At 30.4% G+C, this 20,047-nt stretch overlaps 1 protein-coding gene across 13 annotated transcripts in view; it reads left to right on the top strand.

The window, feature by feature from the left end:
- Positions 1-20,047, top strand: part of LOC142333473 (uncharacterized) — a 68,598-nt gene that overhangs the window by 19,600 nt on the left and 28,951 nt on the right. For 11 of the 13 annotated variants that reach the window (XM_075380685.1, XM_075380699.1, XM_075380692.1 and 8 more), the window contains 3 exons: positions 10,344-10,425; positions 13,233-13,382; positions 16,358-16,576. In XM_075380685.1, the coding sequence (XP_075236800.1) occupies positions 10,351-10,425; positions 13,233-13,382; positions 16,358-16,576 (444 nt within the window). In that variant the 5' untranslated portion in view covers positions 10,344-10,350. Of the gene's footprint in view, positions 1-4,806; positions 4,903-10,343; positions 10,426-13,232; positions 13,383-16,357; positions 16,577-20,047 lie in introns of all 13 variants that reach the window. The other 2 variants (XM_075380698.1, XM_075380693.1) reach the window with 2 other exon arrangements.

Raw genomic sequence — 20,047 nt, 5'->3', positions numbered from 1 at the left:
TATAGTATAGGTAGGAAATGAGCTTTACCCTGCATAATCCTCAGTTGTTTCAGTTTAAATAGATAGGTAAATTTTAAATACTGAAATTCAGAAATAAATTTTTAAAACAGAATTATAAATAAATTGGAAAATTAAATATGTAGTGGAGTGAATAACATGCTTAAGAAATGTCTCAATATGAATTAAGCTGTGCTAAAACAAAGAGTTGATAAAGCCAGCAGTTATTGAATTAGCTCATACACATCATAATTAAAAAGCACTGAAAGATTTATATTACGGAAAGAACTATTTGACAATTTAACACTAGTGTATTCCTTAAAGGATAATGATAAAAAAGGAAAAAAATAATTTTTTATGAAGAGCGCTAATTTTTGTAGCACTGAAATCAGATCCAAAACTAAAATCTTGTGCATTTCATTAAGAACCGATAAACTCATCAGATTTGTGTACATTAAAAAACTTTCTTAAACAATAGTACTTGATTCTTCATTAAATTTGATGTATGAAAATTGATGCAAAATTAAAAGCAATTATCAACAACTTAGTAACTTTTTACATGGTCATAAAGTTAAAAAAATCCGAAAATGAGAAACCTGTATCTGAGTAAATGTAACAGAGGCAACATATAACGGTCTGTTTAACAGTGAAACGACTAAGTTTGAGCAAAGGTTTTCCTCAATCTATGAATTATTTTGCGATTTGTTTATCACTTTGTATTTCTCACATCCTGAATGTCATTCTTGTTTACCTTCCCAGTAATTTTCTTCTAATTTTTTTTCCATTGCTCCACACCATTCATCCATCCAGCTAGAAGTTGAACAGTTTACCCTTATTTTTGCAGTGGCATCCAGTTGAACAGTTTATTATACTATCTGTCTCCACCCATCCTTTGCAAATGTCTGTACCATTTTAACCCTCTCCCATCTATATTATTTGTTTCACGCATTCTTCTTATCATAATTTGTTCCTTACATTTGTTTTCTACCCATATTTCCCCATTCCTCGTACACACTTATCTGCGGACATAACTTTTCAAGAAATTAAATCTGAGCAGCCAATATCCTCCTTTTGGAATTTCCGTTGTTTCTCTCTTTCATTCTGCATCTCCTTTTATTAAAAAATTGAATTTAACACTGGTGACTAATCTTCCTTGTTCCATTTTGTTGTTTTTTTCTTCTATTACCTCTATTGCAAAATATATCACTCCTGAATAATTATATTGATTGTACAAGGGATGTTCAATAATTAACAAATTGAAATAGAAAAAACTATTTATTCATTGACAGTGAAACCTACACTACTTTTCAGCATAGTCTCCAGCAACATTGACATTTGTCCTACCATTTTGTGAGCTTTAAGATTCCCACAGCGTAGAAGTCTTACCTTGCTCTTTGAACAATTTGTGTACTGCTTTTATGACCACTTCGTTGTCAAACTTCTTTCTACATAAAACTGCTTTTGAGTGGGCTGACCAGATGAAAATGGGGGGATGGGTTGAGGTCTGGGCTGTAAGAAGGATGTGGCAACACTTGCCAATCCAACCTCTCAAGTGTTTCTCCTGTTCTCTGAGTGATGTGGGGCGCACGTTGTCATGCAAGAGAATCGCACCTTTTGAGAGCGTGCCCTGACATTTTCATCTTATCACGGTTTTAACTTTGTTATAATAGTAACATCTGAAAATGTTAGAATAGTACTAACTGTTCATGGTACGTCATTCATCTAAATAGTCCCTAAAAATTGGGCCTTGCGAATCCCAGAAGACAGTCATCACTTTACCGGCTAATGCATAAGGTTGAATTTTTTTTGGTGGGCAAATCAGATGTTTTAACTCGAGACTTATCGTTTGGATTTTAACTCAAAGTGGGTTATTCGTGATCTAGAAAGTCATTTTCTTCCACTTGAAACCATTCTTTGAGCTCAGAACAAATGCAAATCCGGGTGTCTTTACGGGCTTTAGTCAATTGTCGTGCAACCAATCTCAAACAAGTTTTGCAATAATTCAGCTCATCATGAATGATTGAATGTGCAATTCCAATACTAATATTACACAAACTAGCAGTTTGGGAAATTTTAACTTGCCTGTCTTCACGAGCAAGATCATTTATGCGATTTTGCAGCTTGGTAGTCGAAACTTCAACTGTTCTTCCAGAACAATGGAGATCACATTGCACTTCTTCTGCCCGAATTAAACTGTTCCACCCGCTTATACGCATTACTGTAGTTTAACCACGTACTCCTTATACTCGTTACTACTACTACTTACCATACTGTTTCAACATTCCTGAGTAAATTTTTGACGGTTTCGTACCTTCTGATAGCAAAAAATCTTATCACTGAATGTTGCTCTTCCAGCATACACGTTTGAAGCGGAGCTGAAATTTTGAAATCAACAAAAAAGGTTATGTTTAGATTAATTATGATCAAACAGCTGATGAAATGTGTTTCCAGGGTTGCCAACTTGACCCTCAGAAGATTTCATTGTCATTGATGAATTGTTTTTTCTCTACATCAATTTGTCTCATTAATTATTGAGCGTCCATCGTATAAATATATAATAGGTAACACAAATAATCTGTGATTCTCATTATAGATAATGATGATTATTATTTTCTCATCATATTTTATTTATGTCATATTCATTATTTGCTAAAACAGCTTCACGTACAAAAAAAAAATGTGAATGCAGGCTTACAAAATTTTTATATTTAATAATTTAAATTAACTTAAAATTAATATTTTAATATATTTAAATTAATATATTTAATAATAAACTAAATTTTTCTAATAACTTTTATTTTCATGAAGAAAACTTTGAATATCAGAATGACATTTAGCTTTCTATATTTATGCCGTAACAGTATTTGAAAAGAAATGAAAAATAAAAAAAAATACCTTCAAATTGTTCATTTTGACTATGTTAATTTATTAATTTAAAAATATCCTCACTTAAGTTATCTAGATGAAGTTTGCCACATTGAGTTCCAATACCGAGATAATTCAGTCCGGTAGGCATGCCTACAGGGCCTCTCCTTGAGAATACTCAGTGTACCACTCATTTCTTTTTATACATGCATGTAATTCTAATGATTCTAAACAAATGTTAGAAATTAATTCCTTCTGTAGAGGAGGAATTAACCTTCACATTCATGGTGTTTTATGTCAGTAGTGCAAATTTAATCGTTATTCTATTATAAATTACTAATACGAATATATGTATAAACTCGGTTGCTTGTATCCATATTAAAATGAGAAAAAATTAATAAAAATTGCTTGCAGAACATTGTTTTTATCAGTGTAAAATATTACTTGAAAATTACATCTAAACACGATTGTATGGTATTCCTTTCCTAAAATCGATCTTTTTGAGAAACATATTCCTCTGCATTATACAAATTATATTAATCTAGTCAACCCAAGTACAGAATAAAATAAGATAGACACCTCTACCTTATTCCATAATTTAAGCAAGAGTGCTTTCGCGAGTCCCTCACATCATCAGTTGCTATATATAATTTTTCAAATCATTCGTACCAAATTACACATTAAAATTTAAATTAAAAATCCTGTACTATACATAAGATTTAAAATTTTAAATTGTTAAAAGATCCTTTACCAAATTAAAATGGAAATTAAAACTAAAAATTTTTAAATTTAAATTCTTTAATTTAAAAAAATTAAATTATAAAGTCAAAATTAAAATCAATAATAAAAACAAAATAGAAATCCATATGGACGGCAAGTCCATATGGATTTCTATTTTGTCACTATTTCTATAGTCACTTAACTTTGGTTAGGCAATAACCAACGTTAAGTGACTGTTCAGAGTTGAAGTATTATGAATTATCAATGTCAATATTTTGAATTAACACAATCATAAAAGCTGCTGTAGATAGCAGCACTTGACAATTCATAATACTTCAACTCTGTATACTCACTTAACTTTGGCTAGCTAGTCCACATGGATTTTTATTTTGTTTTTATTATTCTATTTTAAGTTTGATTTTAATTTAATTTTATTAAATGACTTCATATTTGTTTTATGTATATGCACTTTTTAATTTAATTTAAATTTTAAAAAAATTTTTGAATTTAAAAATGTTTAGTTTTAATTTCCATTTTAATTTGGTAAAGGATCTTTTAACAATTTAAAATTTTAAATCTTGTGTATAGTTAGGATTTTTAATTTAAATTTTAATGTGTAATTTGTTACGAATGATTTGAAAAATTATATATAGCAACTGATGATGTGAGGGACTCGCGAAAGCACTCTTGTTTGAATTATGGAATAAGGGAGGTCTTATCCTATTTTATTTTATTTTATTATTCTTTACTTGGGTAAAGAATGGGTTAATCAGATTAACATAATATCCCTTTTTATATATGTGAAATATTAAAAAATGGCTGGGCTGTAGAACAAATTATCTCTGCTTTTGCTGGGTTGAAAGTGTTTTTACACAGAAATACCAGTAGAACCTCTATTAAAAAAATGAGTCATCAAAATGCTTTTAGTCAAAAGTAGTAAGCATTGATATACATTAAAAATGTGTAAAGATCAAATTTGAGAACCTTCTCTCTTTGAATTTCATTAAAAACTATTATAAAAATTCTTTTTTACTGCTAAAAATTTATATTTAATAGAAAAATTATTTTTCATGTCTATTATATTTGGTCTAAATAAATGTCATTATATTTATTTATATGTATTATAAAGAGGTTGATTTTTGGCAGTCCAGACCAGTTTGATGTATCTTAACTTTCAAATCATTCATCTCCTTAAGTATGTCTTTTTTTTTTGGTTTTTTCAAGGAACTTTTAGATTTTATTTAAAAATTTTGTTATCATGACAGTTGGTGGTCATGAACAGTGATGAAAGCTGCTGATGTGCAGCTGAAAATATTTTAAGTGAGTATACCTTGTATTATATCTAAAATTTGCTTCAAATACAGTCTACCCTGAAATAGTTTATATTATTATACAGGTTACCATAAAAGAATGGTGCGTTTTTGAACATGGTTTAAATTAAAACAGAATTACTTATAGTTTGTTTTTATTTTTCAAATTTGTCGTCTCAAACATTTTTTTACATAATTAATAAATTTCAATATGTGTGCCCTTAGTCGCTCAACAAATGTCCAAACGATACTCAACTTCTCTCCAAACATTAGTTAACATTTCTTCGTTAACAGTTGTCATTGCTTCATTAATCCTGTATTTTAGGCAGTTTAGGTCGCGAATTTTTTGTGTATAAACAACGCTTTTGGTGTACCCCTGCAAGAAAAAATTGCAATGTGTCAGGTCTGGACTCCTTGAAGGCCAAAGTATGGGTCCTTGCTGGCCTATCCATCGATCTCCAAATTTTTCGTTCAATGCGTCCGTGACCGATGCATTGAAGTGCGGGGGAACACCATCTTGTTGGAAATGAAGTCGATGAATGTTTTCGAGTTCATCCGGCTGAGGAAAGCAATAATCGGTTGACACGTCAAGATATGCAACTCCATTAATTGTTTTTTCAGCAAAGAAGAAAGGCCCTATTACATGATTTTTCATCGCACCACACCAAACATTAACTTTAGGCGAATCACGTTGTTTCTCAATAATTGCGTGTGGGTTTTCAGAGCCCCATATTTTTGAATTGTGTCTGTTAACGCATCCATTCACATGGAATGTAGCTTCGTCTGTAAAAATTATATCGTCTAAAAATGATTTCGTTTTCACTTATTCTGTCCAACATTTCAACAGCGAAATTGTAACGTTTTACACCATCATCGGAATTCAATTCCTGTAGTATCTGGATTTTATAAGCGTGTAATTTCAGTTTTTTATGTAAAACTTTGTGAACTGTTGATTTTGGAATACCTAATTCGACGCTTCAACGGGGGATGGACTTCCCAGGACTTCTAATTGCCGATCGTCTAATTAGTTCAACCGTTTCGTCTGGTACACTTGGTCTGCCGGTTGATTTCTGTTTCTTAACCGATCCGGTTTCTTTGAATCGTTTGATCCAACGTGTTATGTTATTTTTTTGTGGTGGATCTCTTCCGAATCCATGTCGAAACACACGTTGAACTAAAGTTACGGATTTTAATTCAGTCATCAATAAAACACACTTTGCTTTGTCTTTTTCCGAGAACATAGTAACTCACTAAACTCACCGCAACAACAATACAAGAACTGACGTTGTGGTTGCAACTGCTGATAAACAAACTTTTGGATTGGAGGCTTTCAGGGATACCAATATAACATTTAGAAATTTCCCTACAATCTTCCTATGAATTACTGAAACCGCACCATTCTTTTATGATAACTCTGTATATACACACATTTTAAAATGTTATTTGGTGTTCATGAAAAGTTCATTTTGATAATGCTATTAATTATTTTCCCTTATGTAGATTAAATTATCCTCAAGAAGTGTATTATCTATACATTTCTCATTTCTGGAAAAGCGTTGTATTTGATAATTTTTTTTTACATTTATTAATATTGAAGTTCTTGTTAATATTGTCTCATGTTAAAGCTCTTGTTCTTTTAATTACTTCTTTTTAAACAGACTTATATATCTTTATTATACTCCATTCTGGAAATAATTTAATATAATGAATAACCTCATTAGTGAGATTAATAGTTTGCTATTTGTGGTACATAATATATTTGTGTATTTGAAGTTGTCTGGTGTGAATAACAGCTCCAGCTATCTTATTTTATAGTGATAAAAGAATACTGCATATAAAAGTATAAACATACTGAATTTATTCAGACATGTCAAACTTGACATAAAATTAATCATTTTTTAAATAAAAGTTATATAAATTATTTTAAAATAAATTTGACATTTTATATTACATTCTTTCGTGAGATAAGATTATTTTATTTTCTTGAATTAAAAGTTAAATGTTGAAACTGGCTTCTTCATTTTATAATTCCTTGCAGTTTTGCACTTTTTATTTTTAGCGACTGTGCAGTTTTCACAATCGATAGAATTATTTGGCGCTCGTTCATCAGTTCTATTTTTTTAATAACTGTGAATTTATACATTCATTTTCAACTTTTTCTGCTTATGAAATAAATTCAACATCCAGACGTATAATTTGTTCAAACTTCAACTTCCTTTGTATATATGTAACTCATCTCTCTTTCCTCTGAACTCTCATTTTTCAACACAATTAAGTTGTGGTCAGCATCACTGTCTACTCTCGATGCGTTATATAGGTCATAATTTGATTTAGAAATCTAAGTGTTAAGTAATCTATTTGAGTGACCTTCCTATATCTTCCAATCTTTCCTATGTGTTGCATTTTATGTTATGATTTTTTAAGAGGTTGTTTACAGTCACTTTTTGTGAAACCCTATTTCCTTTAAATTTATGTTACAATTATTTTCCACTTTTATACTTTTCCTTAAAATGGTGTTCCCATAAAATTCTGATGTTTAATTTTGAATTAGTTAGATTATTACTTAGATGAGTTATAATATATTTCATCTATAAATTGTTCATATTTTATCCTGCATTGTAAAAGGGTAATGAAACATTTTTTTGGATGTGCACAACAGTTTTTTGTGAAAATTATATAAAACTATTAGTTTTTAATGAAAAACAGAAAGAACTTTAAAATAGCAGCGGTTTTACACTTAAATCACTATCCATTTTTCAGTAATAAAGTGCCTTGATGCCATACCATCACCTATTCACTAAAGATATAGACTATAGACACTAAAATTTTATACAAAAATACAACAAGAAGAAAGTATAATGTTTTAGATAAACATGCACTAAAGCAATAAGATACAAAGCACACTAGGAAAAAAATGTCCTTTCTCAGTAGTGTTATAAATATTATAACAGAATACAAATGTAAGAAACTTGTTTCTTTTCTAAGAAACTTACACGCAGATGTATAAAACATAAAATTTTGTTTATTGTTGTTGCACCTTCAATGTGCAATTGTGAAAACAAGTTCTACGACTTTTTTCATTTAGTTTACACTACATTTTTGCATTTTTTGTTTGTAATCCATTACTTATCTATGTTGACATCTCTATTTGCAAGAGAATTTTATAAAAATCAGAAGAATCATAGGCTTGAATAAGAGATATTCACTTGGTGTATGTAATCTTTCAGAAGGTGGTCAAGATTTTTGTTCTAAGTTAGTCTTTAGAGCTTGCCATTTCAAAATGTATTTTTATTAAATAGATTAAACTTTTTTAAATTTAAAACGTAACCTTTTCAAATCACTTTTATTTTAGTAGTTATCATTATTGTAATTCATGCGATAGTTTAACATCATATTCATCCGTGAGAAGCAGATTTTCAACCTAATAGCTTAGATATGAAAAGAAAGTTTTAAAATGAATTTGACCCTAATATAATCGTATTATTACCGTAGATTTTTTCAACTTAATAACTATTAAGTTATTAATAAGTAATAAGTCCAGTTATATCTTCAATACTGGATACAGATACATGGCAAACGTTTATATCTCTAATATGCTGAAGGGTTAAACCAGCTATAAAACTGTTTCAAGCATTTTTTCATATTCAGATCATTGAATTTTGTCCAGTTTAATTTCTGTTGAAGTTAGTTTTCATTTTTGTATTTTTTTTTTAAATTGCTCTTTAATTTGATCTAGCCATCTTTTTGGTTCTCTTCTGCGTGACCTGCTGCCCTCAAATTTTTTTCTTGTACGACTTAATTTGTTAAGATATCAGCTTACAAACATCTAAACTACTGAAATCTCCAACTTGTTCATGACAGCCTAACAAATACTACATCCCTTTCATAAAGCTTGATAAGGTAAAAATTTATTTAAAAAGAAATAGAGATAATAGCACATTACCTTCTACCGATCAGATGTTTCCTCCGTATGAAAAATTTAGGAATAAGGGGGTAACCATTTAATGTTCATTTAACACCCATTCACATATAACATTAAAAAAATGTTATAATGTTAAAATTGTTAGATATTGGGCCCCCACTCTATGTTACTAAACATTTTTTGTGAAACACTTTTTATTAAATTATAGATAATATAATAGAAAAATATCAGCAAAAATTCTGAAATAGCATATTGTCCTCAGTCCAGCAATAAGGTAAAATACTTTTTAAAAAAATCATAAATTTTATCAAGGCAACAATCGAGGAATTGATCTTTCCTTAAATATTCTGATAATAAAACTACACCCTTTGGAAAGGCCACGCTATTCTTATTGATTTATAAAGATAATTGCAATTCAGGCAATACAATAATGGAGAATAAAATTTGAAATGAAATAAAGACTCATCTAATATAAAGAATTCCAGCAAAATTGGCTAGCATCCAATATTGCTTGGAAAATCATCGCAAGATCAGGTTATTACCAATGAAGATTTGAGAGTCTTAAATAATGTTGCAAAAACGTTTTTGTTAAATAATACCAGGGGAATGAATATCTAATAACCTTGTGTGTGTCTATTTGAGATCAGTTTAAGGTTCATGGTATCTCAGTCTTACTTTTTTATATAAATTTTTAAGTAAATTAACTCAGAACAATAGTACAGAAAAAGGAATAAATATTATACCTATGTGTAAATTTTTGTATACATTTTTTCTTTCCATTTGTTCATAAAAACTTAGGAAATTTTTTACTAAGAAAAAATTTATTTTTTTTTTAAGAAAAAGGAAATTTTTTTCATCGTACATTCTATATACAATCCCATTTTGTGTTATAATAGAATTTTTTTTTTTGTCTTTAGTCATTTGACTGGTTTGATGCAGCTCTCCAAGATTCCCTATCTAGTGCTAGTTGTTTCATTTCAGTATACCCTCTACATCCTACATCCCTAACAATTTGTTTTACATATTCCAAACGTGGTCTGCCTACACAATTTTTTCCTTCTACCTGTCCTTCCAATATTAAAGTGACTATTCCAGGATGCGTTAGTATGTGGCCTATAAGTCTGTCTCTTCTTTTAACTATATATCTTTTATCTATATATCAGTACAAGGTGAAAAGATAAAGATGATACGATTTGCTGATGATATAGTAATTCTAGCCGAGAGTAAAAAGGATTTAGAAGAAACAATGAACGGCATAGATGAAGTCCTACGCAAGAACTATCGCGTGAAAATAAACAAGAACAAAACAAAAGTAATGAAATGTAGTAGAAATAGCAAAGATGGACCACTGAATGTGAAAATAGGAGGATTTAACTTGTATCTATAATAATAGAATAATGTTATTTTTATTTAATTTTTTTTTTTTTTATTATTATTTTGAAGTATTCTGATTTTTTTTTCTATTGTCTCTATTATATTTTGTAAATTATTTATTTACATTTTAATCACTTCTAATTGATTTTTTTCAGGTATAAGATGCAACAAGAAGGTAAACCAAAATTCTTGAAATTCCATCAAGGAAGAGTTAGAGGAGTTGCATTTAGCCCTCGAGTAAGAGTACTAATTTGGTTTTTATCTATTTTCTTTAAATACACACTTTACAGATCTTTGTCTTCAGAACATTTTTATGCTTGAATCAAGGTCATATCTTCCTCTGTATATATATTTTATATATATATATATATATATATATATATTTGAAAGGAAACTCCTTTTCATGATTCACCATCATTAATTCTTCTGTTTCCCACTTAGATAAAATTTTGATATTTGTCATAGATATTCCCAATAAAGTCCTTAGGAAAAGTAAGAAAAATTGGTAGATTAAAATTAACGTAAAATATTGTGATCCCATCTATAAAAACTTAATATTTACACAAAAATAAAAGGATATTTAATACAGAATAAAAATATAAGATTACACATCGTATAATAAGTATAAAACTATTCAGTGTATAATTACTAAACAGTAATAAAAATTTCTCCCTTACGATCACCATGTATGACAGGAGGCTGAAATGTTAGGCATAGTTGCTCATAATTCACAATCTAAATATGCCAATAAAAGTACATTAATTTGCTACAAAAAATTATATTTATATTTTTCATGCAGTTCCATCAATGAAGAATATTGGTCTTTCTTTAATCTACAATCTCACTGTTTCCTTCAGTTCATCATCTATAAAGAAATGAATACCCTTAATATCTCTGTTGCAACGTGTTAATATTGCAACAAAATTAGCAGATTGTCTCTTTATATCGCATAGAATTTACAGTCAATCTAGCTTCCAAGTAATTGGTCAGTACAAAGTATTTGGAATCCCAGAACACTGACGAGAGAATTATTTTTGCCGAGGATATCTGTTGATTTGGCAAATCATTGTACTAGTATTCTCCATACTCTTCTGTTTCATCACCGTAAACAGTTTTTAAATGATTATGAATGTCACTAGCATTCACTTCTGGTTGTAAAATTTTAATCCCTGCACGTTGTTTTAGACTCGTTGAGCAAGCATGTACTCGATTCCATAACAATGGTGACTGACTGAAAGCATAATTCGAGTTTCAAAATTTTAGTAATAGGGAATTGAAAATACAATATGGCAGCACCTGTTGCTTTGTATGAAATTTTTTTCTCTGTTATGTTCTACTGTGCATTACGTTTCAGCCATTCCTCATTTAATTTCAATAACTTAACATTATTTCTGAGTAAAAATATCTTTTTGTTGATTTGTTTGTCAGTAAATTAATTTTAGTGGTGATGGGGAAAGGTGCATGGTTTGTCTGTGAGATACGTGTTATGCAAATACTGTTTTTTTCCTTTTAATAGTATTTTTTATTTTAAACAGTTTTTTTTTTTTAAGAAAGTGGTATTTATTAATGTTCTGAATAGCTTATATGAGTATATCAGCATAATAGTAGGGAGAAGATGGAAAAAATGCCTTGTCAGTTACAGGAATTAATTCCAGAAACGTTAAGGGCTTATAGCCTCTGTCTCTCATTGAGATAGAAAAAAAATCTGAAGTTAGATTATGACAGAAAGAAGTTTTAATTGAGACTTTCATAGCTGTAGTTTATGAAATGAGCATTCAATTACTTTTACCCCAGGCGATGATAACGCCCAAGCGTTTTTCACCCACAAACAACCAAAAAAAAAAAAAATTACTTTTACCATTTGATACATTTAATATTTTAAGTGAAATATTATTTATTTAAATCCAGAGATGTTGTGATCTAAATTAATTCATAAGTAATTACATTAGAGGTATGTTATAAAAAATATGGGTTATGAAATTTTTTTGTAGTCTGTTTTTTAATTAAAAATAAAATGATGCATTTTTGAGTTTTCTCGTTATAATTTTAATGAAACATTTGAATAGATAATAAGGAACATTCAAACAACACAAATTAAAGAGCAGTATCACAATTTCTAAGATTGTACCATCTGTCTAAAGTGACACACTCTGACAGAGCTTCCACCAGTAAAAATTCAGAAGAAGGTCACACAAGATGGTGACGAAAGATGAAATAGGAATTTCATTTGGCTTAATGCAATCAATTTGAATAGAAGATTTTGGGATGCGGGTACAGCAGAAAAAAATTCTTGCAAAATCGCAGATTGTGCAAGATGTGCTGCAATGTGCTAATTGTAATATGATTTTATAAAAAGAATTATAACCAGAGATGAAATATAGGACCTAGGGCTATGTTTCTGAAAGAAAGGTACAGTCATTCCATTGAAAATTTCAAGTTTTCCGTGGCAAAATAGAAACAATCAGAAAGGTCATGCTGACAGTTTTTTTTTTTATACTGACACTCCAGCCCATAAATCACAACCTTCCACAAGATTCTTGGGAAAACAATGGATTTAACAATTTCAGCAGGCTTGTTACTCACCAAACATTCTTCCTGCGATTTTTGACTCTTTATGGTGCTCATTAAAAATGACTAAAAAATGCTTCCAACAATGTATATTACTGGGATGTGCTATCTGAAGGAGACAAATCATTGAACCAAATATGTTTTAGTACTTGTTTTTATGACCCAAGATCAAATGCTTATTGATCAACCTCATATATCAGTTTCACACTGCTTTGAAGAGAATTTTTTTTATGATTATTACTTGAGGATGCAGGATGCACCATAGCAACAAATTTCACATGATAAAAATTAAAGTAAATAGAAAATTACGTTCATAGGATTCAAGCAGAACTTTTCTCTGTTTCTTTTTTTTTTTTTGGATGGGTCCTGTGTTCTAGGTAATAAATAAGACTTTATATTCTGAGAACACCAATTAATTTAAATTGTAATATTGTATTTTACTTATAATTATCTGTTCAATTTTATCTTTATTTTAGGACCGATATCTATTTTGTTCCGGTGCATGTGATGGTAAAGTCAACCTATACTCAGCTCTTAGAATGGAGCTGTTAATGTGTTACCAAATTACAACTATGACCCTTGCTCGTAATGTTAATGCCGTCCGTTTTACATCCGATGGATCTAGAGTAAGTGATAGTAATAATTTTTTTTCAGTATATGTATCTGTTTTTAATATATAATTACACATTTGCTCTTTACTACTACACACAAATTACTGGTATTAATCAAAAAGTTTCCAAATAAATATCCATTTTTTTTCTTTTTTAACTAATTCAGTGGAAACTAGTATCTACAACTAACATCTTGCATAAATGACCTGATTTGGATTGTAAGATAGTTTTAATGATTTTAATCCCACTTTTACTGTTTTTATACTTTGTTTTGAAGCATCATTTTCTGTTGCAATTCACTTAAATGAAAGAAATCTCCACTCTGTATAGATATTTTACAGAAATTAAAAAATCTGTAGTAAATGTAAAAGTTATGAAATTATCGTGCAGAAAACGCACTGTCTTTTTATAGCACTCATTTAGAGTCAATTTAGTTTGGTGCCTTTGGCGATTATCCAGATAGTGACCTAAACAGATTTGCACTGAAATTTTGTTAAGCTTTGTAAAATTTTAGTGAAAAGCATAAAATGATTCAAGAGATGTATTAAGTGATAGCGAGCCGTGCATAATGCTATGACTGGTACAGGCATTTTTAAAGGTGATAGAGATTTTACCAAAAATGATGTTCATCCGGGAAGCCATCGATGTCAATGGGCACATCCAGTATATTGCCCAAATGAACAATTTGATTTCAAATCAATGTTTAACAGTTCATAAGATACTGGGATTTCAGTAAACTCATGTACCAAAATCCTGTTGGGAATGCACTGTTGCTGCCTAGTTCATTACAAAACATTTGCAACAAGAACAGAAATCATTTAGGGATCTATCTGGAATTTCTTAATTGTGCAATTTATAATGAAACCTTTATGGTGATGATTATAATAATCAGAGATGAGCCATAGGTGAGTGAGTACAAATTCTGTCATCACATTGGGTCAGAAAATTATCACAGAGACCAAAAAAAAAACCCATACAAAAATTATTCAGAGATTTTTTTCTGTATGAAAGGTGGTGTACTCAATGAATTGTTATTTGAAGGGCAGATATTCAACTGCCACTACTATTTAGAAGTATTCAACAAAAATATTAGAAAGAGGAGACCTGAACTTTGGCATGATAGATTAAGGTTCCTTATTCGTGGCAAATTCCAAATCGCACATCACTGCTAATGCACTAGTGTTATGCAATAAAATTTGCTCAGTGTCATCCCTCTTCCATCATACTCATTTGACCTAGCCTTTGGCTTTATTTTATTTCCAAAATTAAAATTGTTGTTAAAAGGACGTTACCAGCAAAAGAATCGAAAAACTAATTTGCAGAAAAGCTGTTGTAAAAACTGCATTCCAGAACTGATTGACATCAGTTCTGGAAGGGACATTGATAAAAGTATGTACAATAAGGAGATAACCTGAAAGAGATTTATAGTGTAGGGTGTTTGTTTTAAAACACAACCCAATTTAAAAGAAGATAATGTGCTATATTTAATGCAATTTCTTATAAATATTACAAATAAATTTTAATATAATACATTTTTTTATAAAAAATATTGAAAGTGGGCCCACCATTTTCATCAATGCAAGCTTCTACGCTCTTTTTCATATTCCGTGCAACCTTTCAAAGTGTACTTCTTCCAATTTCTCATAATTCTTGAATTATGTTAGCATTCAGTTCTTCAGTGGTGTGTGAATTATTTATGAATCCACAACCTTTAGGAATTCCTAGAGAAAAAAATCTGCAGAATAAAGATCAGGTGACCTAGTTGGCCATAAGCCAGTTAACATTATTCTTTCACCAAAGAAATTTTTCAAAAGGTTCCTTGCCGTGTGACATGAGGCCGCATTTTGTTGAAACCACTAATCTCCCACGCTTAATTCTAAATTTGTAATAAATTGTGTTAGCTATTTCCTGGTCTGAGATTTGGATTGTTTTCAAGAACATGGGGCCAGTTATTCTTGGCCTGAATATTGCTCACCACAAACCAATTTTCTGCGAGTATAGAAGTTATGAAAGGATGAAGAGAGGATTGTTGGAGCTCCGGTAGCAATAATATAACTATTATAATGTAACTACTCGGATGAAACAAAGCCTCATCTATAAATTCAATATGGAATTCAATATGGCTGGGTAACTTTAAAGGCACTTTACAGAGATATACCTTTTTGTTGTGCAATTTGTTTTAATGATTTCTTAGCTGACTTTAAAAGTTTTACTCTAATATCTTCCAATGTAAGTACTGAAGTTTCCGGCTATGTCTCTTGACAGCAGACAGAATCATTCACTCTATATTACTTTATCAAATAAAGAATTGAAGATTTATTTGGTTACTTAAGATTCTTATACGGATACTGCAATAGAAAAGTTTCTTGGCATAAAACAATAGATTTACGTGTTAAATAATTTTCCACAATAAAAATCCTTTCTTCCGTGATCAAAAACCATTTTTTCTGAATAAAGAACACATCCAGAAATAACTAATAATAAAAAAGAAATAGAGAATTATATCAGCTGATTATAAAGGAACAATAGGTGTAGTACCTCTTTATTTGAATATCGTATTAACTTTTCTAAAAAGTATATATCATGCTTGGGTTGCATTTTAAAACAAACACCCGGTATAATACTGTAAATATTCTAATTTTTCATTAGAAAGTTATTTTTTGAACTCTCTTCATATGGAGTTTCTTAATCCTCTGAATGATTTAACACCACTTGTACACTATAAACTGAGAAAAAGATAAGTAATGTCTCAAAACTGACTTCTTTGATCTTCTTTAGCATAAATCCAAGGTGGAATGATAATCCCATTCGCCAATAATTAAAGAATTCACTATGTAATATTACAGTATATCTCCTGCTCAGTATCAACTTATCAGCTGATACTGCTGATAAGTTCAGAATGCAAGTATTTTTCAAACTGGTTGTCAACTTTGCGCTTATTTAAAGATCATACTTTTATAGAATTTAATTTGTAGAATTTTTTTTTATAGATCTTGGCTGCAACAACAGCTCGGCGACTAGCTGTGGTCGATGTTGAAAGAGGAGAACAGTTATTGGCATATGATAATTGTGCCTTTAGTGGTCAAGATCGTACTGGATTAGCAGCTGATCCAGTTTGTCCTAATATGGCTGTTTCTGTTGCTGTTAATGGAAAAGGGTTAACGCTTCTTGATCTTCGTATGCCACTGCCACTTGATTTTGTGTATGATGTTAGTATTTTTTTCTAAATTTTTATAAAAAAATATATTTATTACAAAAAAAGCAAACTTTTTGAACTAGCAATGAACACATTTCTTTAAAAAAATTTTATATAATTTTGTACAGGGTGATTCAAAGAAATGGGAAATTTAAAAAATTAAATAACGTTAATGAAAAATTTTTTTTAGAGAATGAATTTTATTTCATGTAATTGTACAAATGTTGCTATTTTAGGATACATACATTTTAGTTTATTTTTTAAAGATGATATCTTGCAGGTGACCTACTCTTCTACGTAAACAATCACGAAGTCTCTTCGTTAAAATGTTCGTGGTTTGACGTAACATCTCGACTGGAATTTCCGCAATCGCTTCTCGGATCTTTGCCTTCAGTTCTTCCGTTGTAGCAGGTCTACTGTGGAACACTTTGCTTTTAAGGTGACCCCACAAAAAGTAATTGCAAGCTGAGAGATCAGGCGATCTGGGAGGCCATCTAATGTCACCATTTTGTGAAATGACACGTTGTCCAAACAATCGGCGTACAGCTGCCATAGATATTCGTGCAGTATGTGATGTTGCTCCGTCTTGTTGAAACCAGGCTGTGTTAAGAATAGGTGGAAATCTATTTTGTTGTTCCACAACAAAGGTTTCAAGCACGGCTATGTAACGACCCGACGTCACTGTAATCGCAAGACCGTTGTCATCCTCAAAAAAATAAGGGCCTATAACACCGTAAGATGACATAGCACACCACACGGTCACTTTCTGGCTGTGCAACGGACGCTGGTGTAGCTGCGTAGGATTTTCTTATGCCCGGTATCTGAAATTTTGCTTGTTAACAAATCCACTGAGGTGGAAATGCACTTCGTCTGACATCCACAGTTCGTAAACAAACTCTTCGTTATCGTTTATCTTCTGAAGCATTACATTACAGAATTGTGCTCGCACAACTGCATCGTTCGGTTTCAGTTCCTGGACGATCTGTAACTTGTATGGATGTAATTGCAAATCCTTCACGGTTCGCTCACAGCCTGGAGGTTTCTTTTTCATTGCTGAACTGGTTTCATCAAAATTAGATATCCATGTTTTAATTGCTGATGGAACACAGCGTGCCGTCCCAAATTAAAATGACGGCAAAATTCTCTACACGCTCCCTCCACACTGTCATTGTTTTTGTAAAATGCTTTGATAGCAAATGTACATTGCGCACCACTCCAAGGATCCATGACAACTAAATGGCAGGTTAGGTTAGAGAGGCTGGCGTCACTTATCAAGTGGTACCAATCGCCCACGGCTACCAACACAACTATCAAAATTTCCCGTTTCTTTGAATCACTCTGTATAAATCAGAATATCAGTGTATATGTTATCAATATCAACTACTAGGTTGATCTGAACGATTTCTTTATAATTGTATTTAATTTAGTAGGAGGTTTAGGTATAATGTAACCAAATAATTATATTATTAGTTGAAGAGTAAGGCTTAAACCATCAACTTATCATTTTACATGTACTAACAGATTGAATCTTAACTAAATCACAGTCTGTAAAAAATAGCTAGATGGCTCCTGTGAATGAAAATAAGGAAATAGATTAAATTGTATTTCTATATTGCATTTATTCAAATTTGATAGACTCGTATTTCCAAGGTATAAGTGATTTAATCAATTTTTTTTTTAATTTCATAATCTTCACAAGTAGGTGAAGTTCATTTGGATAATTTTATTCATTAAATAATTTTTGTAATGAAATGAACATATTAACAACTATTAAATTGTCTCAAAACTTCTACGAACCACCAAGTTATGTAGGCCTCATTTTTTTACCTGTGGGTACTACCACAATTGGGACATACTGTGCCATATATAACACAATAAATCTAAAAGCATGTTTTGAATATACATTAAGTATAATATGTTAATTAATTTGTTAAATCAGAAGTAAATTATTAAAACTAGATCATTGATTGGCATAGTTCCTGGATATCTGGCTGAATATTGGTCAACTTCAGTCATAGTTCAGCACATAAATTAAGACAGATATTGTCTTAAAAATTTGTTTTTTATTGAAGGAGAATTGCAAATACTCACCCAATTTTAGAATGACAATTTTAAATGCTTTTTCGTATAATTCAGTAAATTCATTTTTCACTGAAGGTGAGATCCAAATTCAAGCCCAGGTTTTTCTTAGAATTTTTCTTACAATATAAGCCTGAAATGGACTGTGAACTCACAGAAATTTATCATAAATGTTATTCTCTAAACATGTATCAAATTTCTGTTCATAGTTTTGAGTTAAGAAAAACATAAAATTAACAAATTTATCATTTTCTACTAAAAAGCATTGTGTGAAAAGGAAAAGTTAAAAAAATTATCTAGTCTTTTCGTAACTAATCTAGTCTTATTTCATAACAAATGTAGTCTTTTCATAACAGTTAAAGCAGCTACTAAAAAATTGCAGCTACTATTAAAAATGTTACGAAAATATATAAAACAACTGAAGTTACCTTTTGACAGACTTCATCTAACTCAATTAGTGAAATAATGTACTGAACAACTGAACAGAAGCTGAGAAGCTCTTTGTGAGCATGGACGGATTATTGTACAGATTGGTTATGAAAAAATTTATGATTTTAATTTGTCAAAATTTTCTCCTGGGCGAAGTTGAAGGAAAGTGCTCAGAGATGGGAAAAATACATCATATTGATAGAAATTAATTAGTTGAGATGTGGATAAGTGTTTACTTAAAATTAACAAATTATCAAGAGAAAGCAGGAAGAATAACACCACATTGTTATTCACTTCACCCAATACCTCTTTTATTACTAGTTACTGCAGTTACAAATTACTAAGCACATCCTTTGATGTTAATGATAATATACTTACACCCTCACGCCCTGGAAATACTACTGAATTCTTGTCTGGTCATTAAAATGTTTTTGAAAATTAGAAAGCTTAGTTAATTTTCAGTTAGTTCTTAGTTAATTAACACTCTAACTGTTTTATTTCAATTTATTGTTTTATTTAATTATTGTTTGCTTTGGATAATTTTCAATTTAATTTGCTTGCTTGTGTCCCATCACATACTACAGGTTGAGAAAGCCATATTCAAACATTAACCTTACCAGAAGATATATTCTTTAACTTGGAATCTTTTAAAGTAGTGTTTTGCATTAGATTACAAACATTATCTATTTATTTATTTTAATATATATATATATATTGAACAAGTAGGGGGAATTTGTCCGATGAACTGAATTTAAACAAACTTAGTCATATCCCTCTATTACCTCATTAGATCACATCTAGAGTTGTAACTGCAGGATTTAGTCCCACCACATGTGACCCCTTGACAGTGAACCATGAAAGGTCTTTTAAGAAATACTCCACCAGCTTAACCAAGCAACACTAGAATTCAAAGAAGGCAGCACTTGTATATGGTGGGCTGCCACTTAGAAGATAACATGCAATCGGAAGCATTTGT

This window comes from Lycorma delicatula, chromosome 12 (assembly GCF_047948215.1).
Source record: "Lycorma delicatula isolate Av1 chromosome 12, ASM4794821v1, whole genome shotgun sequence".
In the NCBI taxonomy this organism is placed as follows: Eukaryota; Metazoa; Arthropoda; class Insecta; order Hemiptera; family Fulgoridae; genus Lycorma; species Lycorma delicatula.
The sequence above is the reverse complement of the archived record's forward strand: the minus strand, read 5'-3'. Positions and strand labels throughout refer to the sequence as shown.